This window comes from Macaca fascicularis, chromosome 12 (genome assembly GCF_037993035.2).
Source record: "Macaca fascicularis isolate 582-1 chromosome 12, T2T-MFA8v1.1".
Taxonomy (NCBI): Eukaryota; Metazoa; Chordata; class Mammalia; order Primates; family Cercopithecidae; genus Macaca; species Macaca fascicularis.
In genome coordinates this window covers 84,096,474-84,122,917 of record NC_088386.1, presented here as the reverse complement: position 1 = coordinate 84,122,917, position 26,444 = coordinate 84,096,474, and the positions used below count along the sequence as shown (strand labels likewise).

The following is a 26,444-nucleotide window of genomic DNA, read 5'->3' as shown; positions in this document are numbered from 1 at the left end:
TACAGAGAAAAATAACTTCCCATGCCACAATTATTTTATTTATGTAACCTTTTTTCAGGAATCACTAACCAGGAAATGTCAATACATAAGCAATCTAAGATTAGCCATGAATCAGAAATAATACTATAACAAAATAAAATTAAGTAATATATGAACTATTTTTACCTTTGCATTATAGGGAATGAAATGTTTAGATAAAGCTTCAGGTGTATGCATCCATGTTTTGTCTGCAATAAAAAATACACAGAGTTAAATTTTAGGTTTCCATGGTGTCATATTCATGCATTACCATTTGTAGGACATCTGAGCTGGGTAGAGTATTTCTAATTCTGAGATTCTTTGCTAAATTGAGAAAGAATAACCACTCAGATAGAAGAACAATGCAGTTAAGGAGTGATTATAGGATTCTTTCTTTGGTATAAAAGTCCCTAGCTTTTCCTTTTAAAGTTTTCAAATAATACAAATGATACCAAATTTTAAAAGAACATATAAAAACAATATCAGAGGGCTATGAGTAATTACATTCATTTGTGATTTAAAACAAGTATCTTTCTTCTTTCACTTTATATACTCATGAATTATAGGTTATTTTTCTTAATTCCTAGAACAATAAAATATAATCTGCTCTTTACCTCTTTGTGAATATTATATTGTAGCATCAAGATTTAGCTATTCTAAAGGGAAATTATCATATTATACTAACAACTGCATTTGTATGAAACTGAAATAAACCAACTTACTATGTTCATTTGGAAATCAAGATAATATTATGATAAATCCTTATTCTAAATTTGAAGAAACAATGATTGAAGGTCTTCTCTCAGGAGTTTTGGATAGAAATAGTCTCAAATGCAATAAATCAAAATGTTTCTTAGATAAGTGTTAAAAATGTTAGAAATAAAAGTAACTCAAAAGGATAGAATATATTAAAACTAATTGTATTATATATTATTTATATCTTGTTATTTATATTTGTATTACTAATATTTTTAATTTAATTTTTGAAATTTACTAATATAGCCCACATATTTTCCCCAATATTTTGATGAATGCATAAGGGGGAGAAAAAAATGTTAACATTTACATGAAACAAATTGGCTTTTTTTTGAATCTGCATTTATTTGGAGTACGACTTCTCAATCTTCAATATTTTGTCTCCATTCATGTAGTTTTGTATGTATCTTATTTTTCATGGGAGTTTAAACATTTAGGATCAGTACTATAAATAGAACAAAATCAAAGATTTATTTTACCATGAAACATATAAGTACAAACTGGAAGGAAATACTGTATTACTAACAAAGTATTTTCAACATTAAATTTAGATTTTTTAAATGCTGTTAACAGAAACTAACTTGATACCCTTAATAGGTTCTTCTTAAACTGGGTGAATGTGAAGACATAGAGAAAATGGCACATATTTTTGGAATGTAAACTATTTTATACTATTTGAATAATAATGCAGTATATTTATATTAAACTTGTTTATGGGGTACAATGCAATATTCTCAAGTATTTCCAATACAAAAGATGAAGGGCCAAGAGAATTGGGGCTATTTGTGACTACTAGAGGGAATATATGATAGTCGTACTTGGGTGAAGTATTTTGAACAGCAATATATTCTAAGTTTTAAAAAAATATTGACATTGACATTTAATGTGTGAAATTTGTATTTTCTATATGGATTTTCATCTTAGCTATACTTTTTGTGATTGCTAATGGATAGTAATATGATTAATTCAAGAATAATTTGCACTTAGATTTGGAATATAGTCTTGCTTTTATACATTAAAAGAAGTAAATCACAATACTTCTTCCAAGGCAATAAAACACAAAACAAAAAAACAAAAAACACCTTTAGGAAAACTAAAAAGATGTCCAATTTCTCCTTTTAACTCCTTCACTTAATTCTTTTCATGTCTCCTTTCCAAAACATACAAGACATCTGAGGAACATGCGAAGTCTAACTAAACTCTCACCATGATGGGTCATACTAATCCTGAGGTAGAGAGTTATTAATAATTTCTTTCTCCATAAACCACTATTACTTGAAAACTGATGAAATTGACTCTGTTATAGACTCATATTGCAGTGACCTAAAAAGAGTATACCAAGCTGCCTCTGCTGACAGACTAAAATAATCACAATATTAAATTTCGATGGATAAGCTGCAGTTCCTACAATGACAAAATCTGCATCCATATATCGAGTGCTGATAATTTAGTGCTTGTTTATTACATAACCTCAAGTATGAGCAGTACAATTTATAAAACCTGAAGGATTTCCAAAATGCATTCTTACTGTCATCCTCATTTATATTTTGGCAAAAACATGACAAAATAAGACTCTTTATATTAACTTATAGATATGACTAAATCTTGAGTAGGAAATAGATATGATGGTCCTGGTCACTATATATGTTCATAGAAGGTATTAGATATATGAAAATGTGCAGAAATGGGAATATAGAGATTCTAAAAAGAGTTCCCCTTCTTTGAATTAAAGTAAAGTCACTAACTCAATATTGAACACTTACATGAAGGAAAATGCCAACATTTCAACATATTTGACAAATATCAATGTACTTTGATTGCTGGGTCAATAAATTTAGGTTTTCAAAATGCATTTAGATGAATAACTCATCAAGAAATATAGAGTAAATTCATTCTTTTTGTATCATCAGAGCTTACAATGGTGAAACATCTACTTTTGAGTACTTTAAATTTAAAACTAAATGCTGGTTGATGAATAGATACATTTGAATAAAATGTTTGTTAAAAAAGAAAGTAACATTTAAATATTAAATTTTAAGTGCTGTGCACTATGAGATCTACTCGACAGTATGTCAACTAAGTTTAAAAAATGTAATTAGTTGAATTATTTAATCATTTATTCACATGTTATTTTTATGCTTTTTTACTTAATGATTTATATTTGATGTAATAAATAGAATTATAGCTTATAGCTCCAGCTTATCCAGATATACAAATACTCTCACAAAATTTAAGTTTTTTATCTCAAATTAAAATTTAATGAAATAATGCTATTGATGGAAACCAGGAGCAGAGGCTCTAAAATTTTTTTCTTTAACAACTTCACCCAATGATAAAGTCAGAACTGATTGGTAAACTTAAGGTAAAATTTTCAGTTTCAAGTTCTAACTTCAGGTTGGGGCAAAATATTAATGAATGAATTCCTGATACTAAATCATTAGACCTGAAAAATAAGAGAAGCCAAAAGAAATTGAAAGTGAATGAAGCAAATCGGGAAATAACAAGTGCTTCTGCTTCTTGATTCTCCGAATCACTCCACTATTCCCATAGTTGTACTCCCACTGTGTTCAAATGAGACAAATATACAATTACTGGTTACTCACATTACTATCCAACTCTTGAGATTTCTCAATGAAAAACCATTCTAAACCCCCTTCAAATAAACAGTAAATTAGAAATGTGGAGTTTCAACTTTAAAGCAATAGGAAAGGAGGATTGTTAGCATATATATAAAGAAAGGCCTAGAAGTGTTTATTAAAAATAACTTAGAGTGATTAAAGTGTTAAGTTGTGATGTAAAATTTCTATTGCTTTATTAAAAATACTTCAGGTTGGGCACAGTGGCTCACGCCTATAATCCCAACACTTTGGGAGGCCAAGGCAGGAGGATCACTTGATGCTAGGAGTTTGAGACCAGCCCTGGCAACATAGCAAGATCCTGTCTCTATATAAAACAAAACAAAAATTTCAATATATCATAGAATTATTTATAGATTTTGTTACTAGTAAAAGGAATGAAAGACACACTATTTTACTTTTGGTACTTTTTTTACATTTAAAAATATTTAAAATTTTTAAAATATTTACAAATCAGAAGCAGCTACAGACTATAATCAATGTCATTTTGCTTTCCCCTTATTCAGAAAAAATAAGTAAAATAATAAATTTCTAGCTTCCCAGGGTTGAAAAGTGCCTTAAAGGTTACGTTATCTAAATTCTCACTGAATACATTAATCTTCTCTGCCACATCCAAATGTTTGAACACCTCTCACTTTAGAGACCAAAAAAAGCTAGCAATTTGAGTAATTTAATTAAACTTTTACATGACTTTCTTGGAATTCTTTTTCCCTATATTAAATCAGTGACATTATCATTTACACCTATTTGTCCTTTACTAAACTCAACCCCATGGCTAAATGGCAGTCCTTCAAATATTGAAAGACAGCTCTCATTAACACATGAATGGTTCTCAGTCATGCTTCCTGTTGCATGGCTGAAAGTCCTGAAGTCATCTCAGTCTTTCTCATCTGGGCATGTTACTATGTGTCAGTTAACACTGTAACCTTTTAAAGGGAGAACACACAGTGCCTGAATGCCTGATACTGAACAGAACACTAGTCATGGTTCTGGACTATTCATTATCCATACATTAGAAAATGACACAGAGCCTTTGATAATCACACTGTTGACTTTATTCTTCAGCCATTTTTACTCACACAGCATTTAAGGTGCATCTTCCAAATAACAGCAATATTTGAATCATGATAAAAGTATTAGATTTTCTGGGCCCTTGTTTGACAATTTGCAGTATCTTAGTAAGTTTATAGGGTGGAATAAGGCCTAACTTGTCATTTTTTTCTTCACACATCTGTAATCCTGCTATAGCATTCATGTATCATTACCTTCTATCTATGAATTTGATTATCATTATTTAAGTATTCTTTCAATCATCTACAAATTTGATTATCATTATTTAAGAATTATTTCCCAATTCATTAATAATGTAAAAGAGGAGAGAGCCTGATGCCCTCCACTAGAGAACTCCTTTGAGAATGAAAAGGATACATTATTTAAACTTCACTGACATCAACAAAGTTATACTTATTTTTCTATATTTGTAAGTGCATCATAAAATAGTTTGTCAAATGCCATGTTTTTCTGCCCATTAAGAAACAACATCTAACTAGCTGTTTCTTTCAGTCCTATAGTGATCATTATAATATACTGCATTCGTAGTTATTTAAATTCCTACCTAAAAATTAATAACAAACTTATTTTGGCCTCATTGTTTTAAATCTATCTACTACCAATCCTCACATATTATTCAATGATACATGAAGCCTGTGCACACTCACACACATAATTATGAATGAATTTATGTTACCTTAATCTTATGTAAGCCCAGGAAATTTAGTATTATATGGCTACATAACCTAAAGTTAGAACGGAGTTTCAGATAATTTTATTCTTTGCAATTTCACAACAAGCTTCAAATTGCCAGGCGACATATTATCACATATGTATTGTGAACTCAGTGTAATAAACAACTTTGATCTTTCACTAGGGTGATAACTGGAGAAAGCTAATTAGCAACATTTGCAGATTTGTGTTGCTCTAATCTAACTTCATTTCTTGGCCAGGTGGTTGAAAAACAAGAAAAACTGATTTCTTAACATCTGTGCTTACGTTCATAGCAACATTGGCTTGACTCCCAAGTTTTAAAAAATGACCACACTTACCTTTCTTCCTGCTAAAAGCACGGTTCATGATGAGGATCAGCCAAATAAATGTTCAGTTCCACGCCTTATATCCTGTAAAAGTGACAAAATATTAAAACATAAATGAAGGACTGTTGACTGACCTCTCTTTTGCTAATGTGGTTTTAATTACAAAGCCTTTTTAAATTTTTAAAAATATTTACAAATAGTATTCTATAATGCTTCAAAGGACATTGGGTAAGAAAAAACACAAGTACTTAATAATGTGAGTGGCAAAAGCAGATAGGAACAGAAATTCCTCCAAAGTTCTTCAATTTTGTCTTTTTTCTATTATACATCCATCATAAACTATATTTATTTGCAAACTTTAGGAGAAGAAAAATCGATACTTTTTCCTCAGCTTGTTGATAAGAGGTGTGTATATAAACACTTGATTTTTTATTTAACTGAGGCCCAGAGAAGTTTCATGTCTATTACAAAGTCACAAAGACAGGTGATACACTAGGAGCAGTTGTTAAAACCATAGGATAAAATTACCTACCAATTAAGATTGTTTTACACATTAGGAAAGATACGAAAGTACCTGGCACAGTATCCGGCACATACTGAGCTCAGAAAATATTAGCTACTCTCTTTGTGTTAGATACAGCATGGGATCCAAATTTAGTGCTCTTTTTATATGCGTTATTTATCCATCAAAGAGGTCCTCTTAATACCTGTTGTGTAGTGTATTCACTATGAGGGTTACACATCGAATTCGGCAGCTTAGGTAAAGGACTTTATGCACTGTTGTTCAATTGAGATCTTTCAATTTTATATATTTAATGACTTCGTGTACAAAACAACAATAACAAAAAGTTTTCTGGAGTAATTCCCTCAGAGACTCAGAGACAATTCACATTAAGGTCTGAGAAGAAAGTTACGATTAAATATTTATTGGCACTGCATTGTAATCTATATTTGGGGTCCATAAAATAGTTAATCTTACAGATACAACACTCAGAAGTAACTCTGCTGCTCTAGCAACAAAGTATTCATGAATTAACATTAAGATAGCCTTTCACTTCTACTTTATCTTCTATGAGGACTAGTGTTACAGGTATATTACAGGGTAACACAAATTTTTTTTAGAATTAAAATATTTTGCTATTTTTCAAAAATTGGCATTTTTTTCATTTTTTAGAATTCAACCACAGTAAATAAAACTGTTTAATAATGTTCTTCCTTGATAACCTAGAGACCTGCTTCAACAGAAATCAAAGGAAACTCATGTGTTCAGTGTAAGAGCCCAATTTGGTGTGCTTCCATCTGCAGGTGGCAAGACAGTAACTGAACTCAGGGTAAAGCTTTCCTCACTCTCTGCCCACTGTTGCCTAGAGATCTCAGCTGATAGAGATAAATTCACAAGAGACCAAAAGCTTTGCATGATTCTGGAAATAGCTTCCCCCATTCCACTCTAAGACTCAAAGTCTGACCACCACTTCCTGCTAGGAGATCTTCGTAATTTTATCATATTCTTTATTCCTAAGTATGTCAGTCAACACAAGCAGCTCAGGTTACTCTCATCACTCAGAATCTAATTCTAATGCATTACATTCTGTAATCACATCTTTCACTTCTCCTATCATCTGGAAACATTTCACTGTGTCATCTGGCATTCACAGTAAATCATTATCAAAATGCACTCAGCGTTTTTTCTAAAGATTTTATCCTCTCTGCCACTCTTACTGAAACCTAGTTGTTGCCTGAGCAAACTAGTTCTACTGCAGTCCTTTCAAGAGGCTGGCTGTTTATCTCCCACACATACTATACCAACAGACCAAGAAATGATGTATTTTCAATTATTGTACTTCTCTTTTTTTTCAAAACCCTTAATTTCTTTGAGGATTTTGCCATCAGACTATATATACACATAATGGAATATAACACAACAGAGAATATAATATATTTGGTATCATTTCAAAAGTTACTTTTCACCTATATCTTAACAGACCTGGTTATTTATTGAGCATATCCTGAAGAAATAAGGAAAAAATTTTTAAAAATTAGTAGAAAAAGAATATAATATATGCAAATGTAAAATTTGTCTTCTCTGGAAAAATAAAGTAACAAAATACTATGAAGTTTATTAATCAGCAGACCAAATTTAGTATACCTCTGCACTACTCAAATGTCATCACCATGAGGTGGACATTTTCGACAAAAGAAGATTGTGAAATATAAAAAAGGAGTTTAATACTACATGATTAAAAAATTCATAAAATTAAATAATAGTGTGACTTTTAAATTAAGAAAAATAAAATATAAACAACTTGGGGACATATAAATAGAACAAGAATAACAAAAAAAACCTTTCACATAATTATATAAAGTTCATTTGAGCAAACATGGAGGATATATGACATGACAATACTGTGACTCTAAAACACCAAGAGCACTTTTGCTTGCTCAAAAGATGCATAGATACAAATGTCAATATATATCAGATAAGTCATTCTTTCGAAATAAACTATAATTTAACTATCCAAACACCACTTGTTAGCATTTTATTTGATCCACTGTGCACTCTACACTGTTTTTGTAAAACACATCTTACAACTCCACCAGAAAACGTGTAGATATTAGCTACTTTGTTCAGTACCCCAATGTGTATAATACAATACATGACAGTACATTGGCATTCAATATACTATTTATTATAAGTATTAATAATGCATATTTTAATGTACTTTTATAATTGAAATAAAATACATAGTTAAAATTTTAATGTTAGTAAGTTAAGAAATACAATTCTATGTAAATTGACTTTATCTCAATTTATGGTGTAACATAAATCCTTCTTTTTAGAGAAACTTTTCACAAATATTGTTTTAGTAACTACAAATACATGTATGAATCATTTCCCTAGTAAAACGTTACTTTGGGGAGGCAGAACAAGATGACAGAATAGAAGGTTCCACTAAAGACATCAATTTAACAACTATCCAAACAAACAAACAAACAAACAAACACACCATCACAAGAATCAAACATCAGATGAGCACTCACGGTGCCTGGTTTTAACTTTGTATCACTGAAAGAGGCACTGAAAAGGTAGAAGGAACAGTTTTGAATCACCAGCATCACTCCTCCCCTACCCTCAAGCAGGAGCATTTCTGAGTGCTGGGGAAGGGAGACCACAGCAATTGTAAGGCATTCAGCTCAGTGTTATCCTGTTATAGCAGAAAGCAAAACCACACCAAACTCAGTTGACCCCCGGCCATGGAGGGAGCCTTTAAAACTGCCTTAGCCAGAGGGATATGTCTGATCCCAGCTGTCGAAACTTTAGTTACCACAAGCCTCGCCACTGTGGGCTAAAGTGTTCTGGGGCTCCAAATAAACTGGAAAGGCAATCTAGGTCACAAGCAATGCAAGTTTTAGTTAAGTCCGAGTGATGAACTGGGCCCAGAGCCAGTAGACTGCTGGGGCACATGACCTACTGAGACACAGGCTGAGACAATTAAGCTCCAAAAGAGACCCCTTCTTTCCACTCAAGGAGAGAAGAGGGAAGAGTGGAAAGGACTCTGTCTTTTGCAGCTTGGATAGCAGTTCAGTCCCAGCAGGGTAGGACATCTGTCAGAGTTATCAGGTACCTGTTCCAGGCTCTAGCTCCAATACAACATTTCTAGACACCTTGCACCAGAAGATAATCCTTTGCCTTGAAACGAAAAACTCAGTACTAGTAGCCTTCATTACCTACTAACTGAAGAGCCCTTGGGCATTGAATAAGTGGCAGTAATACTCAGGTGGTACATTGAGAAATTGGGTGAGACTCTGAGGCTTGCTGGCTTCAAATGAGACTTAGCACATTCTCAACTGTGGTGGCTATGGGGTAAGATTCCTTCAGCCTGAGAAAAGTGGAGGGAAAAGTAAAGGGGACTTTGTCTTGCACCTAGATACCAGCTCAGCCACAGTGGGGCAGAGAACCAACTGGTCTCTTGGGGTTGCTGATTCCAAAACTGGGCTCTTGCACAACATTTTTGGACCTGTCCTTGGCCACAGGAGAGTCCACTGCCCCGAAGGGTGAGTCTCAGGACTGGCAAGATTCACCACAAGCTGACTAAAGAGCCCATGGACCTGAGGGTAACATCAGCAGTAGTCTGGCAGTACTCACCATGGGCCTGTAGTGACAGTTGCCATGAGGTGAGGCATACCTTCCTTCGGAAAGGGGCTGAAAGAATGAGAAGGACTGTGTCTTGTGGTTTCAGTTCAGCCACAGTACAACAGAACACCAGAAAGACTTCTGTAGTTTTTGACTGTAGTTCATGGCTTCCAATAGGCAACTCTGGACCTGCCTGGGGCCTGGGATAACACAGTGCCCTGAATGGAAGGACAGAGGCCTAGCTGGCTTTGCCACCTGCTGATTGTAAAGCCCCAGGGTCTTGGAAGAAAACAGGCAATAGTCAGGGGTTACAGCAGGTCTTGGGCAAGAACCAGTGCTGTTCTGGCTTCACGTCTCACCCAACACAGTCCAGGGGGTGGGCTGAGGGGTGCTTGTGTCACTCCACCCCACTTCAGGTGGTTCAGAACAGAGAGACAGAGAGAGAGAGAGAGAGAGAGAGAGACCCCATTTGTTTGAAAGAAAAAGAAGAGAAGAAGGGAAGAGGCCAAGTCTTTGCATGGTGATCTGGAGAATTCTTTCAGATCTTGTCCAAGACCATCAAGGCAGTATCTCTATGAGTCTCTAAGAACCACAGCATTACTGGGCTTGGGGTCCCCCCTAAAGCAGATACAGCTTAGATCACAACATCCAAGTCTTTTTGAAAATCTGAAAAGCTTTTTCAAGGACAGTTACAAACAAGTGCAGACTGCGAAGACTACAATAAATACCTAACTCTTCAATGCCCAGACACAGATGATCATCTACACGTATTAGGACAATCCAAGTAAGCATGACCTCACCAAATAAACTAAATCAGGCACGAGAAAACAATCCTGGAAAAACAGGGATGTGTCACCTTTCAGACAGAGAATTCAAAATAGCTTTGTTGAAGAAACTCAAATAAATTCAAGATACCACAGAGAAGGCATTCAGAATTCTATTAGATAAATTTAAGAAAGAAATTGCAATAATTAAAAAGAATCAAGCAGAAATTCTGGACCTGAAAAATGCAATGGGCATACTAAAGAACACATTAGAGTCTTTTAATAGCAAATTTGACCAAATAGAAGAAAGAATTAATGAGCTTGAAACCAAGTTATTGAAAAATACATGGTCAGAGGAGACAAAAGAATAAAAGAAGTAAAAAGAATGGAGAATGCCTGCGGAATCTAGAAAATAGCCCCCAAAGGGCAAATCTAAGTGTTACTTGGCCTTAAAGAAGAAACAGAGAAAGAGATAGGAGTGTAAAGTTTATTCAAAAGGGTAATATCAGAAAACTTCACAAACCTAGAGAAAGACAGCAATATCCAAGTACAAGAAGGTTATACAACACCAAGCAGATTTAACACAAAGAAGACTATCTCAAGGTCATTAATAATCAAACTCCCAAAGATCAAGGATAGAGACAAGATGCTAAAATCAACAAGAGAAAGGAAACAAATAACATACAATGGAGTTCCAATACATCTGGCAGCAGATTTTTCAGTGGAAACCTTATAGACCAAGAGAGAATGTCATGACATATTTAAACTGCTAAAGGAAAAAAATTCTTTTATCCTAGAATAGTATATACAGTGAAAATATCCTTTAAACATAAAGGAGACATAAAGATTTTCCCAAACAATAGCTGAGTTATTTCATCAACACCAGACCTGTCCTAGAATAGATGCTAAAGCAAGTACTTTAGTTGGAAAGAACAGAATGTTAATGAGCAATAAATAATCACCAAAGATACAAAACTCACTGGTAATAGTAAGAACACAGAAAAACAGAATATTGTGACACTGTAACTGTGGTATGTAAACTACTCTTAAGTAGAAAGACTAACCCATGAAACAATCAAAAATAATAACTACAACAACTTTTCCAGACATAGTACAATAAGACATAAATGGAAATTTAAGAAGTTTAAAAAGCAGGGACATAGTTAAGATGTAGAGTTTTTATTTCATTTCTTTTTACTTGTTAGTTGGTTTATGTAAACAGTCTTAAGTTGTTATCAGATTAAGATAATTTGTTATAAAGTAGTACTTGCAAGTCTCGTGGTAACCTCAAACCAAAAAACATACAAGAGATACACAAAAAATGAAAAGCAAAAAACTAAATCATATCACCAGACAAAAACTCCTTCAATAAAAGGAAGACAGGAAGGAAAGAAAAAAGGAAGAGAAGATCACAAAACAACCAGATAACAAATAATAAAATGGCAGGAGTAAGTCCTTAGTTATCAATAATACCATTGAATCTAAATGGACTAAACTCTCCAATCAAAAGACATAGAGTGGCTAAACAAGGGGGAGGGGTAGTGGGGGGATGAGTCATTGATCTGTTGCCTACAAGAAACACACTTCACCTATAAAGGCACTCATAGACTGAAAATAAAGGTATAACGCTATTCCATGCCAATAGAAGCCAAAAAAGAGTAGGAGTAGCTATATTTATTTCAGATAAAATAGATTTCAAGGCAAAAACTACAAAAGGAGAAAAAGAAGGTCACTATATAATAATGAAGTGGTCAATTCAGCAAGAGGATATAACAATTTTAAAAATATAGAGTTAGACTCCAATATAATAATAGCTGGAGATTTCAACATTCCACTTTTAGCACTAAACAGATGTTCCAGACAGAAAATTAACAAAGAAACTTTAAACTTAATCTACACTCTAGACAAAATGGAAGTGACAGATATTTACAGAACATTTAAGTGGTTGCAGAACACACATTATTTTCCTCAGACCATGGATCATTCTCAAGGGCAGACCATATGTTAGGTCAAAAAACAGTTTAAAACATTCAAAAAACTGAAATAATATCTAGCATCTTCTCTGACCAAAACTGAATAAAACTAGAAATCAATAACAAGAAGAATTCTGAAAACTATACAAATATATGAAAATTAAACAACATGCTCCAGAATGATGAGTGGGTTGTGAAGAAGTTGAGAAGGAAATTGGAAATTTTCCTGAAACAAATGACAGTGGAAACACAGTATACGAAAACCTATGGAATACAGCCAAAGCAGTACTGAGAGGGAAGTTTATAACCATAAGTGACTCCATCAAAAATGAAGAAAAGCTTCAAATAAACAAACAAACGATACATCTTAAAAATTAGGAAAACAAGAGCAACCCAAACTCAAAATTAGTAAAGAGAAAATATCCAAATAAATCAAATCTGACACAAAAGGAGATTGTACAACAGACATTCAGCAGACATTCAAAGGATCATTCGTGGTGACTATGAGCAACTGCATGCCAATAAAATGGAAAAATCTAGAATAAATGGACAAATTCCTAGAAACATAAAGTGTATCAAGATTGAACCAGGAAGATATTCAAAACATAAACAAATCAATAACAAGTGACAAGATCAAAGCTGTAATAAAGTTTAACAGTAAAGAAAACCCTGGGACCTGATGACTTCACGGGTCAATTCTACCAAACACTTAAAGAACTAATACCAATACTAACCAAAGTATTCCAAAAAATAGAGGAGGAGAGAATACTTCCAAACTCATTCTACGAGACCAGTACTACCGTGACTCTAAAACCAGACAAAGGCACATCTGAGAAAAAGAAAACTATAAGCCAATATCACTAATGAATACTGATGTAAAAATCCTCAACAAAGTACTAGCAAACTGAATTCAACAATACATTAAAAATATCATTCATCATGAATCCCAAGTGGGATTCCATCTCCGGGATGAAAGAATGGTTCAACATAGGCAAATCAATCAGTGTGCTATATCATACAAACAGACAAAGGATTAAAAACCATATGATCATCTCAATAGATGCTAAAAAAGCATTTGATAAAATTCAACATCTTTCATGATAAAAACCATAAAAAATGAGTATACAAGAAACATACGTCAACATAATAAAAACCATATATGATAGACCCACAGCTACTATCATACTAAATGAAGAAAAACTGAAAGCCTTTCCTTTGAAATCTGGAACACAACAAGGATGCACACTTTCACTACTGTTATTCACTCTCTCTTGCTCCTGCTCACACCATGTGAGATGCCTTACTCCCCCTTTGCCTACCGCGATGACTGGAAGTTCCTGAAGCCTCCCCAGAAATAGAAACCACTATGCCTCCCGTACAGCCTGCAGAACCATGAGCCAGTTAAACCTCATTTCTTTATAAATTACCCAGTTTCAGGTATCTTTATATAGCAATGTGAGAATGGACTAATGCACTTGTGATCCCGGAAAAAAAGCAAAAAAGAAATTATCCCACACCTTTGTGTTACAGAAACAGCTTCCCCATATGACTTAGATGAGATGTAGGATACTTCCCTTGTGTACTTATCATCTGTGATAGAGTCTTCATTTGATTGACTTACTTATTTTTCATATCTCTTAAAATGTTTATTTAGTATCTCATACATCGTTATGCCTAAAAACAAAGGGAACGATATTTGTAAATGAGGAAAAAAAATAAGTTATCACTAAGTGAACCACATGGAAAATATTAGTAGGAAATACAATAGCTGAGATTTTTTAAAGCAATGATAAATGGCCGAAATTGGAGAACTGTGTGTAAAGCTTACAGATATATTACTGAGTTCAAAGATAAAGTGGAGAAATTCTCCTAGGTGACTACAAAAAAGTAAAGAAATATACCAAATAAATACTAAGATATATGAAATAAAACTGCCAAAATCTTGATACTGAGATTACCATAGAGAAAAATATAAACAAAGAGGAGGGTATAACTGAAAAAATTATGAAGAGATATTTCAGAGAATTAAAAAAGATTATGAAAAATCTCAAACTGTAAGTTTTCAGCATGTTATCATAAAATTAAGAATATTACAGGCAGAAAGAAAATATGCAACACTTCCAGGCAGAAAGAGAAGGTTGCCTCAATAGCAACATGAACTCTCTACTCTTTGTTCCAGTTTAATTCCAGATCTTTCCAACCCCTGAGATTTAGCATTATTATGAAGGATGCCTCAATAGCAACAAGAACTCTCTACCCTTTGTTCCACTTTAATTTCAGATCTTTCCAACCCCTGAGATTTAGCATTATTATCCTCCTAACTCCAACTCTTGAAAATAATGAGAGACTTCTCTTTTAACTTTTGCCACAAACTTTTGTTTTTTTCAACTGTGTCATGTCCTCAGACCCTTGGCAGTCTTGCTTGATTTATATATCTAAGGGAAACCTGACCAGTCTAATTGATAGATGAATATTGAAGGTAACAAAAAGAAATTCAAGGACAGCTGCTACTTTTTTTCCCCTTCTTAAACGAGTGAATCATAGTGCCATATATTAAGAAAGGGACACTTGGGAAAAGCAAAGTTTGAAAGGCAGAATTTAAGACTTCTGTTTGGAAGCCTTTCCTTATTAGTATAGTGGTGAGTTTTCCTACCTGTCAAGACTTCTGTTTTGGATATGTTAGTTCTGAGATACCTACCAGACATCGAAGATGAGATGCTGAGTTAGTAGTTGGATATATGAGTCATGGTCTGGTAGGTAGGATAGGAATAGAGATACAAAGTAACCAGCTTGCACATGATGAGATTAGTTAAGAAGTATATGTAAATAGATAAACGATAATTGAGCCTAAAAGCATGCCAAATTTATGAACAAGGCAGAATAAGAAAAGCAAGCTAGAGATAGCCAAAAAATAGTCATCGCCTGTAATCTCACTTTGGGAGGCTGAGGCAGGAGGATCATGAGGTCAGGAGATAGAGACCATCCTGGCTAACATGGTGAAACCCCGTCTCTACTAAAAATACAAAAAAAAAAAAAAAAAAAAAAATTAGCTGAGCATGGTGGTGGGTGCCTGTAGTCCCAGCTACTCAGGAGGCTGAGGCAGGAGAGTGGCGTGAACCCAGGAGGCAGACCTTGCAGTGAGACGAGATCGCACCACTGCACTCCAGGCTGGGCAACAGAGCGAGACTCTGGGGAAAAAAAAAAAAGCAGCCACTGAGGTCAAATAAAAACCAGCAAAATGTGCTTTCTGGCATCCAAATGAAGTATGTTTTTATTAGGAGAAAAAAAATGATTTAATGATATTGAGAGCTCTACAAAGAGAAAGCCTGAAAAATGACCATTAGTTTCAGAACATGGAGATAATCGGGGATCTTTGCATCGCACTTTCCGAAGACAGGGACTAAAATAGCCTGACTGTGGAGAGGGGTAGATCAAAATGGCAAAATAGAAGGCTCTCCCAATTGTCCCCCCAGTGAGGACACCAAGTTAACAACTATCTACACATACACACACACACACACACACACACACACACACACACCCCTTCATATGAACCAAAAATAAGGTGAGCACTCACACTACCTGGTTTTACCTTCATACCGCTGAAAGAGGCACTGGAAAAACAGTCTTGAATCTCAGACCCCATCCCTCTTCCATCCCTCAGTAGAGGCAACCCTGCTCAGAGAGGCAGCCTGGTGTTTCTGAGAGCACAGTATCATGGAGAAGATGTGAACATGAAACCGCCATGCAAGGTGAGAGTAGCTAACACGACAGAGAAGATGCTTCTAAATGAGGTCCAGAGAAGCATGGGCTGGGTGGGGTGAAGGAAGAGGAAGAACTAGCAATTCTGAGGCATTGAACTCAGTGCTGCCCTTGTTAATAGCAGAAAGCAAAACCAGACCAAATTCAGGTAAAGCTAGCCTAAGGAGAGAGAATTTAAATAAGCCCCCCAAAAAGGGGAATTGTCAATCCCAGTGTTTGGAACTTCAGCTCCCCCAAGCCTTGCCATCATGAGCTAAAGGGCTCTGAACCCAGTCAGTGGACTGAGGGAAAGAGGAGGTCATGACCTACTGAGACACCAGTCAGCACTGGTAAGGGACTGCTGGCATCACCCTTCCACTAACCTGAGGCTGCATAGCTTGTGGATCCAAAAGAGACCCCTTCCTTCTGCTTGAGGATCAGAGAGAGAAGAGTGGGGAGGACTCTATCTTACCTCTTGGATACCAGCTCAGGCACAGCAGGATAGGGCACCAGTCAGTCTTACGGCCCCTGTTCAGGCCTTAGCTCCCTGATGACATTTCTAGAAACACCATGTACCAGAAGGAAACCTACTGCCTTGAAGGGAAGAACTCAGTCATGGCAAGATTTGTAACATGCCAACAAAAGAATAACCAGAATAATAACCAGAAGCAATACCTAGGTACTACATCAAAAACATTGGGTGAGACTCTGAGACTTACTGGCTTCAGGTGAGACTCTGTATATTCCCAGCCGTGGTGGTTACAGGGTGAGACTCCTTCTGCTTGAGAAGTGGAGGAAAAAGTAAAGGGGACATTGTCATGCATCTTAGGTACCAGCTCAGCCACAGGGTGGTAGAGCATGAAGTGGGATCTGAGGTCCCTGACTCCAGGACTTGACTCTTGGATGGCATTTCTGGACCTGCTCTGGGGAAGAGAGGAAGCCTACTGCCATGAAGGTTGAGTCTCAGGCTTGACAGAATTCACTAGAAGCTGATTAAATAGCCCTTAGGCCTTAGGGAACATTGGCAGTAGTCTGGCAGTATTCCCCATAGGCCTGAGGTGGCAGTGGCCACATGGTGAGGCTCTTCTGCCTTTGGAAAGGGGAGGCAAAAATGGGAGGACTGCATCTCATGATTTGAGTTGCCAGCTCAACCATAGTATAATAGAACAACAAATGGACTTGTAAGGTTTTTGACTCTAGCCTCTGGCTCCCAGGTGGCACCTCTGAACCCATCTAGGTCCTGGGGCAACTCACCACCCTAAAGGAAAGAACACAGGCCTGGCTGGTATTGCCACTTGCTGATTGTAGAGCCCCAGAGCTTTGAGCAAAAATAGGCAGTAGCCAGGGAGTGATTACAGCAGTCCTTAGGTGAGAACCAGTGCTATGCTGGCTTCAGGTCTGACCCAGTACAGGCTATGGGTGGTGCCTACAGGGGTGATGTGTCACTCTACCCTCTGCTCCAGGTGGCTCAGAATACAGAGAGGGACTTTGTTTGGGAGAAAGTAAGGGAAGAGAACAAGAGTCTCTGCCTGGTAATCCAGAGAATTCTTTGGGATCTTGACCTAGACCATCAATACAGTACCTCTATGAGTCTATAAGAACCACAGCATTAGAGAACTTGAGGTCCCCCATAAAGAAGATAAAGCTTAAATCACAACACCTAAGTCATTTTGAATATATGGAAAGCCTGCCCAAGAAAGATGCATACAAACAAGCTCAGACTGTGGAGACTACAATAAATACCTATTTCATCAATGGCCAGACACATGAACATCTACAAGTATCAAGATGATCCAGGAAAAGATGACCTCATCAAATGAACTAAATAAGGCATCAAGGAATAATCCTGGAGAAACAGAGATAAGTGACCTTTGAATTCAGACAGAGAATTCACAATATCTGAATGAAGAAAACTTAAAGACAGTCAAGATAACACAGAGAAGGAATTCAAAATTTGATCAGATAAATTCAACAAAGACATTGAAATAATTAAAAAGAATCAAGCAGAAATTCTGGAGCTGAAAAATGCAAATGTCATATCAAAGAATGCATCAGAGTCTTTTAATAGAAGAATTGATAAAGCAGAGGAAAGAATTAGTGGGCTTGAAGACAGCCTATTTGGAAGTACATAGTCAGAGGAGAAAAAAGAAAAAAGAAAAAAACAACAACAATGAAGCACATGGACAGCATCTAGAAAGGTGCAACAGGGCAAATCTAAGAGTTATTAGCCTTAAAGAGGAGGTAGAGAAAAAGATAAAACTAGAAAGGGATAATAACAGTAATTATATAATAACAGTAATAACAGATAATTCCTAAACCTTGAGAAATATATCAATATCCAAGTAAAAGAAGGTTATAGAACATCAAGGAGATCTAATCCAAAGAAGACTGCCTTAAGGCATTTAATCAAACTCCCAAAGGCCAAGGATAAAGAAAGGATGCTAAAAGCAGCAAGAGAAAAGAAACAAATAACAGAAAATTGAGTTCCAACACATCTGACAGCAGACTTTTCAGTGGAAACTTTACAGACCAGGATAGCATGGCATGACATAATTAAAGTGCTGAAAGAAAAAAATATTTTTTCCTAGAATATATCTGGCAAAAATACCTTTCAAACTTGAAGGAGAAATAAACACTTTACCAGACAAGCAAAAGCTGAGGGATTTCATCAACACCAGACCTTTCCCACAAGAAATGCTGAAGGGAATACTTAAATCAGAAAGAAAAGTATGTTAATGAGCAATAAGAAATCACTTATTATTTCAATTTTTTGAATGTTTTAAGACTTGTTTTGTGACCTAACATACGGTCTATCCTTGAGAATGTTTCATGTGCTGCAGAACAGAATGTGTATTCTGCAGCAATTTGATGAAATGTTCTGTAAATACCTGTTAGCTCCATTTGGCCTAGAGTACAAAACTCAATGGGAATAGTAAGAACACAGAAAAACAGAAACTATTATAACACTGTAATCAGTTTATGAACTACTCTAAAGTGCAAAAACTAAACAATGATCCAATCAAAAATAATAACTACAACTTTTCAAGAAAAATGGAACAATAAGATGTAAGTAGTAACAAAATATTAAAAGAAAACAGGGGTATGAAGTTATGGCATCAAGTCTTCATAAGTTTTCTTTCCTTGTTTGTTTATGAAAATGATGTTAAGTTGTTATCAGCTTAAAATAATGGGTTATAAGATGGTATTTGCAAGCTTCATGGTAACCTCAAAACAAAAAAATATATAATGAATATACAAAAATAAAAAAACAAGAAACTAAATCGTATCACCAGACAAAATCATCTTCAATAAAAGGAAACCAGGAAGAAACTGTAAGAAAAGACAAAGAAGTTCACTATATAATAATGAAGATGTCAAATCAGCAAAAGGATATAACAATTTTAAACATATATGCACCCAACACTGGAGCACCGAGATATATGAAGCAAATATTATTAGAGCTAAAGAGACAGACTCCAATCCAATAATAGCTGGAGACTTCAACACACCACTGTAAGCGTTGGAAATATCTTCCAGACAGAAAATAAACAAAGAAAATTCAAACTTAATCTGCAGTCTAGGCCAAATGGAGCTAACAGGTATTTACAGAACATTTCATCAAATTGCTGCAGAATACACATTCTGTTCTGCAGCACACGAAACATTCTCAAGGATAGACCATATGTTAGGTCACAAAACAAGTCTTAAAACATTCAAAAAAATTGAAATAATATCAAGCATCTCTTCAGACTACACTGGAATGAAAGTAGAAATCAATAAGAGAAAATTTGGAAACTATATAAAGACATAAAAATTACACAATATGCTCCTGAATGATCAATGTGTAAATGAGGAAACTAAGCAGAAAGTTGAAAAATTTATTGAAACAAATGATAATGAAAATACAACATACTCAAGCACACAGGATACAGCAAAAGCAGTACTAAGAGGGAAGTTTATAGCTGTGACTCCAACAAAAAAGAAAAACTTCAAATGAGTAATGTAATCATGCATCTTAAAGAACTAGAAAAACAAGAACAAACCAAACCCCAAACCAATAGAGAAGAAATAAATAAAATTAAAATGAAGAAAACAATATAAAAAATCAATGAAAGAAAAGGTTATTTTTTTAAAGTTAAATAAAATTGACAAACCTTCACCCAGACTAAGAAAAAATAGAGACAATGCAAATAAAAGCAGAGATGATAAAGAAAATTTTACAACTGCTACCCCAGAAATTCAAAGAATCATTAGTGGCTGCTATGAGCTACTATGTCTAGAAGAAATTGACAAATTTCTAGACACATACAACCTACTAAGATTGAACCAGGAAGAAATTCAAAACCTGAATAGAGTGATAACAAGTAATAAGATTAAAGCTGCAATTAAAAGGTTCCCAGGGCTGGGCATGGTAGCTCAGCCTATAATCCCAGCACTTGGGGAGGCTGAGGTGGGTGGATCACCTGAAGTCAGGAGTTTGAGTCCAGCCTGACCAACATGGAGAAACCCCATCTCTACAAAAAATACAAAATTAGCTGGGAGTGGTGGCGCATGCCCATAATCTCAGTTACTCGGGAGGCTAGGCAGGAGAATTGCTTGAGTTCATGAGGCGGAGGTTGCAGTGAGCCGAGATCATGCCATTGCACTCCAGCCTGGGCAACAAGAGCAAAACTCTGTCTCAAAAAACAACAACAACAACAACAACAACAACAAAAAAACAGGTTACCAGTAAAATGAAGCCCAGGACCCAATGGCTTCACTGCTGAATTCTACCAAACATTTAAAGAAGAGCTAATACCAATCCTACTCAAACTATTTAAACTATTCGAAAAACAGAGGTGGAGGGAATACTTCCAAATTCATTCTATGAGGTCAGGATTATCCTGATAACAAAACCAGACAAAACACATCATAAATAAATGAACAAATAAATAAATAGATAAATAGAAAATAAAACTATAGGTCAATATCACTGATGAATATTGATGCAAAAATCCTCTACAAAGTGGTAGCAAACCAAATTCAACAATACATTTAAAAGATTATTCATCATGACCAAGTGGGATTTACCCTTAGGATGCAATAATGGTTTAACATATGCAAATAAATCAATGTGCTACACATCATACAAACAGACTGAAGGATAAAAACCATACAATCATTGCATTTGATGCTGAAAATTCGACATCCCCTCATGATAAAAATCCTCAAAAACTGGGCATAGAAAGAACATACCTCAATGTAATTAAAACCATAATGACAGACCCACAGCTACTGTCATACTGAATGGAGAAAAACTGAAAGCCTTACCCCTGAAATCTGAACATAACAAGGATGCACACTTTCACCACTGTTATTCTACACAGTACTGGAAGTCCTAGCTGGAGAAATCAGACAAGAGAAAGAAACAAAGGACATCCAAATTGGAAAGGAAGAAGTGAAACTATCTTTGTTTGCAGATGAAAGGATCTTATATTTGGAAAAACCTAAACACTCCACCAAAAAACAAACAAAAAAAACTATTAGAACTCATAAACAAATTCACTAAAATTGTACAACACAAAAATCAACATACAAAAGTCAACAGGATTTTTATATGCCAACAGTAAACAATCTGAAAAAAAAAATCAAAAAAGAATTCCCATTTACAATAGCCACAAATAAAATTAAATACCTAGGAATTAACTTAACCAAAGAAGTGAAAGATACCTATAATGAAAACTATAAAATACCAATGAGAAAAGCTAAAGAGAAGACCAGAAAATGCAAAGATATTCCATATTCGTAGGTTGGAAGAATCAATATTGTTAAAATGTACATACTACCCTAAAGCAATCTACAGATTCAATGCAATCCCTATCAAAATATCAATGACATTCTTCAAATAATTAGAATACAACTATCCTAAAATTTATATGAAACCACAAAAGACCCACAGTAGCCAAAGCTATCCTAAGCAAAAAGAACAAAAATGGAGGAATCATATTACCTGACTTCAAATTGTACTACAAAACAGCATAGTACTGTCATAAAAACAGACACATAGACCAATGAAACACAATAGAGACTTCAGGAATAAATCCACATACCTACAGTAAACACATTTGCTACAAAGGTGCCAAGAACATACACTGGGAAAAAGACAGTTTCTTCAATAAATGATGCTGGGAAAACTGAATATCTATATGCAGAAGAATGAAACTAGACCCCATCTCTTGCCACATACAAACATCAAATCAATACAGGCTAAGACTTCAAATTACGAAACTACTAAAAGAATACATTAGGGAAAACATCCAGGACATTGATTTGGGCAAAAATTTCTTTAGTAAGAACCCACAAGCACAGGCAACCCAAGCAAAATGGACAAATGGTATCTCATTAAGTTGAAAAGCATTTACACAGCACAGGAAACAATCAATGGGATAAAATATTTGCAAACTACCCACTTGACAAGGGATTAATAACCAGAATATGTAAGGAGCTCAAACAATGCTGTAAGAAAAAATCTAATAATCCGATTAAAATATGGGTAAAAATTTGATTAGCTATTTCTCAAAATGAGACACAAAATAATATATAGGCATATGAAAAGGATGTGTTTTCTGTAGCCTCAGAAAGTACATTCTTTTCCTTCCATTAAAATGGCTTATATCCAAAAGTCAGGCAATAAAAAATGCTGGTGAGAATGTAGAGAAAAGGAAACCCTCATACGCTGTTGGTGGAAATGTAAATTAATACAACCACTGTGGAGAACAGTTTGGAAGTTCCTCAAAATACTAAAAATAGAGCTACCATATGTTCCAGTAATCCCACTGCTATGTATGTACTGAAAAGAAAGGAAATCAGTATGTCAAAGTGATAACTGCACTTCCATGTTTGTTGCAGCTCTGTTCACATTAGGCAAGAATTGGAAGCAATCTAAGTGTATCAACAGGTGAATGTATAAAAAGAAATGTGGCAGTTACACACAATGGAGTACTATTCAGCTGTAAAAAGAATTAGATATAGTCATTTGCAACAAATGGAAGAAAATGGAAGTCATTATGTTCAGTGATATAGGCCAGGCACAGAAAGACAAACACCCCATGATCTTATTTGTGAGATCTAAAAATCAAAACAATTTAACCTATGGAGGTAGAGAGTAGAATCATAGGTATCAGATATGGGAAGCAGAGTGTAGGGATAGGGGTGGAGTGCTGTGAGGGATGTGGAGAGAGTTAACGGGTACAAAAAGAAATTAGAATGAAAGAATAAGACCTACCATTTGATAGCACAAAAAGATGTCTACAGTCAGTAGTAATTTAAGTTTATTTTGTTAAATAGCTAAGAGTATAATTAGATTGTTTGTAACACTAAGGATAAATGCTGGAGACGATGGATAGCCCATTTTCCATGATGTAATTATTATGCATTGCATGCCTGTATTAAAACACTTCATGTGCCCCATAAATATATACACATACTATGTACCCACAAAAATTAAAAATAAAAATAAAATAGACTGACTGGTGTGGGTAGATTTTTGCATTGTATTTTCAGAGGATAGCAGGCTAGAATAGCCTGACTGGTTGAAAGAAATGAAGAAAGGAAGTAGAGAAACTCAAGGAATTTTGCTTTAAATGGAAACAGAAATAAGGTAAGAAATGCAGGGTGACACAGACTCAAGACTAGACATTTTTGGGGGAGCTACTGGATATATATTTATGCTGATGGGAAAATTATGTTAACAGGAGAAAACTGATGATACAGAAAAGAGAGCATAAATGCAAGAATAAATTCTTTGAGAAAGTATGAGGGAATATGGTCAAAGAGAAGGCCCTGTCCTTAAATGAACAGAAGCAATTCATTCAGCATAAGAGAAGGGAAGGCTGACTCATGGAAACATATTAAAATACTTAATAGTTTGGTAGATTTGATGATGGGAAAATGTAGAATTTTCCTTCTAATTGCATGCATTTTCTCAGTTGAATAAGGAGTAGGTACTAGCTCTGAGTATGATGATGGGGGTATAAGGATTCAAGAACAGAAAAAGAGGGTTGTTCAGGCAGAAAATAGTCATCTCAAATAGAAGAGTGAATGGAAGATGTAAGGAGGCTAAATTTCTGTACAATTATAATGACCTTATGATGACTGTAATCCAAATGTAAGATAACTAATAAACATGGTTATATGAGTTCGTGGGAATGCATGTGGCAGGGATTTGTTCCAGCCATATTGTTTGCTTAAGTAGAAGAGTGCATAGAAGAATGTGTTCCAGGGGTTGGAATTTTTCCACACAAGTAAGAAAGAAAAAAGGGCAAAGATGTCTTGATAAATTATATCCATATATGGAAACAAAATTTACCTTTGAAACTGATCCAGCCTTAGAAACTACATCAGTTATGTTCTTCTTCTTATCATATCCCTTTATTGTACTGTAGTAGTCCACTTCATGTTGCTTATAAAGAAATACCCAAGACTGGGTAATTTACAAGAGAAAGAGATTTAATTGGATTCACAGTTCCATGTGGTTGGGGAGGCCTCACAATCATGGCAACAGGAGGAGCAAGTCACATCCTGTGTGGATGGCAACAGGAAAAGAGAACTCGTTCAGGAAAACTACCATTTTTAAAACCATCAGATCTTGTGAGACTCATTCACTATCATGAGAACAGCACAGGAAAGACCCAGCCCCATAATTCAATCACCTCCCAACAGGTTCCTCCCACAACATGTAGGAATTGTGGGAGTTACAATTCAAGATGAGATTTGGGTGGGGAAACAGCCAAACCATATCACTCGGCACCTGGCCACTCCCAAATTTCATGTCCTCACATTTCAAAACCAATCATGCCTTATTAACAGTCCCCCAAAGTCTTAACTAATTTCAGCATTAACTCAAAAGCTCACAGTCCAAAGTCTCATCTGAGGTAAGGCAAGTCCCTTCTGCCTATAAGCCTGTAAAACAAAAGCAAGCTAGTTACTTCCTAGATACAATGGAGGTACAGGTATTGGGTACATGTAACCATTCCTAACGGGAGAAACTAACCAAAACCAAGGGGCTACAGGCTGCATGCCAGTCTGAAATCCAGTGGGGTAGTCAAATCTTAAACCTCCAAATGATTTGTTTTGACTCCATGTCTCACATCCAGGTCACGCTGCTCCAACAAACGGGTTCCCATAGTCTTGGGCAGCTCCACCTCTGTACCCTGTGGCTTTGCAGGGTACAGCCTCCCTCCCATCTGCTTTCATGAGTTGGCATTGAATGTCTGTGGCTTTTCCAGGTGCATGGTACAAGCTCTCAGTGGATATATCATTCTGGGGTCTGGAGTACAGCGACACTCTTCTCACAGCTCCACTAGGTGGTGCCCCAGTAGGGACTCTGTGTGGGAACTCCCACCCCACATTTCCCTTCCTCACTGTCCTAGCAAAGGTTCTCCATGATGACCCCACCCCTGCAGCAAACTTTTGCCTGGGCATCCAGGCATTTCCATACATCTTCTAAAATCTAGGCAGAGATTCCCAAACCTGAATTCTTGATTTCTGTGCACTCGCAGACTCAACACCATGTGGAAGCTGCCAAGGCCTGAAGCTTGCACCCTCTGAAGCCACAGCCCAAGCTCTACATTAGTCCCTTTCAGCAATGGCGGAGCAGCTAGGATGCAGGATACCAAGTCCCTAGGCTGCACACAGCACGGGGACCTCAGGCCCAGCCCACAAAACAAATTTTTCCTTCTAAGCCTTCCGGCATGTGATGGGAGAGGCTGTCTCAAAGGTCTCTGAGATGCCCTGGAGACATTTTCCCCATTGTCTTGGTGATTAACATTCAGCTCCTTGTTAGTTATGCAAATTACTGCAGCTAGCTTGAATTTCTCCTCAGAAAATGGGATTTTCTGTTCTACTGCCTTGTCAGGCTGCAAATTTTCCAAACATTTAAGCTCTCTTTTCCATTTGAAACTGAATGCCTTTCACAGCACCCAAGTTATCTCTTGAATGTTTTGTTGTTTAGAAATTTCTTCTGCCAGACACCCTAAATCATCACTCTCAAGTTCAAAGTTCCACAAATTTCTAGAGCAGGAGCAAAATGCCACCAGTCTGTTTGCTAAAACATAACAAGAGTCACTTTTGCTCCAGTTCCTAACAAGTTCCTCATCTTCACCTGAGACCAACTCAGCCTAGACTTTATTGTCCATATGGCTATCAGCATTTGGTCAAAGCCATTCAACAAGTGTCTAGGAAGTTCCAAACTTTCCCACATTTTCCTGTCTTCTTCTGAGCCCTCCAAACTGTTCCAACCTCTGCCTGTTACCCAGTTCCAAAGTTGCTTCCACATTTTCAGTTATCTTTTCAGC

General features: G+C 35.8%; 1 protein-coding gene across 20 annotated transcripts in view; it reads right to left on the bottom strand.

Moving 5' to 3' along the window:
• The window catches only part of GULP1 (GULP PTB domain containing engulfment adaptor 1), a 306,186-nt gene that overhangs the window by 114,516 nt on the left and 165,226 nt on the right, over window positions 1–26,444 (bottom strand). For all 20 annotated transcript variants that reach the window (XR_010579987.1, XR_012420970.1, XM_065525750.1 and 17 more), the window contains 2 exons: window positions 5,513–5,584; window positions 166–227 (listed from right to left, as the gene is read on the bottom strand). Coding sequence is in view for 18 of the 20 variants with exons in the window: in XM_065525750.1 (XP_065381822.1) it covers window positions 166–227; window positions 5,513–5,540 (90 nt within the window). In the remaining 2 variants the exon portion in view is untranslated. The remainder of the gene's footprint in view (window positions 1–165; window positions 228–5,512; window positions 5,585–26,444) is intronic.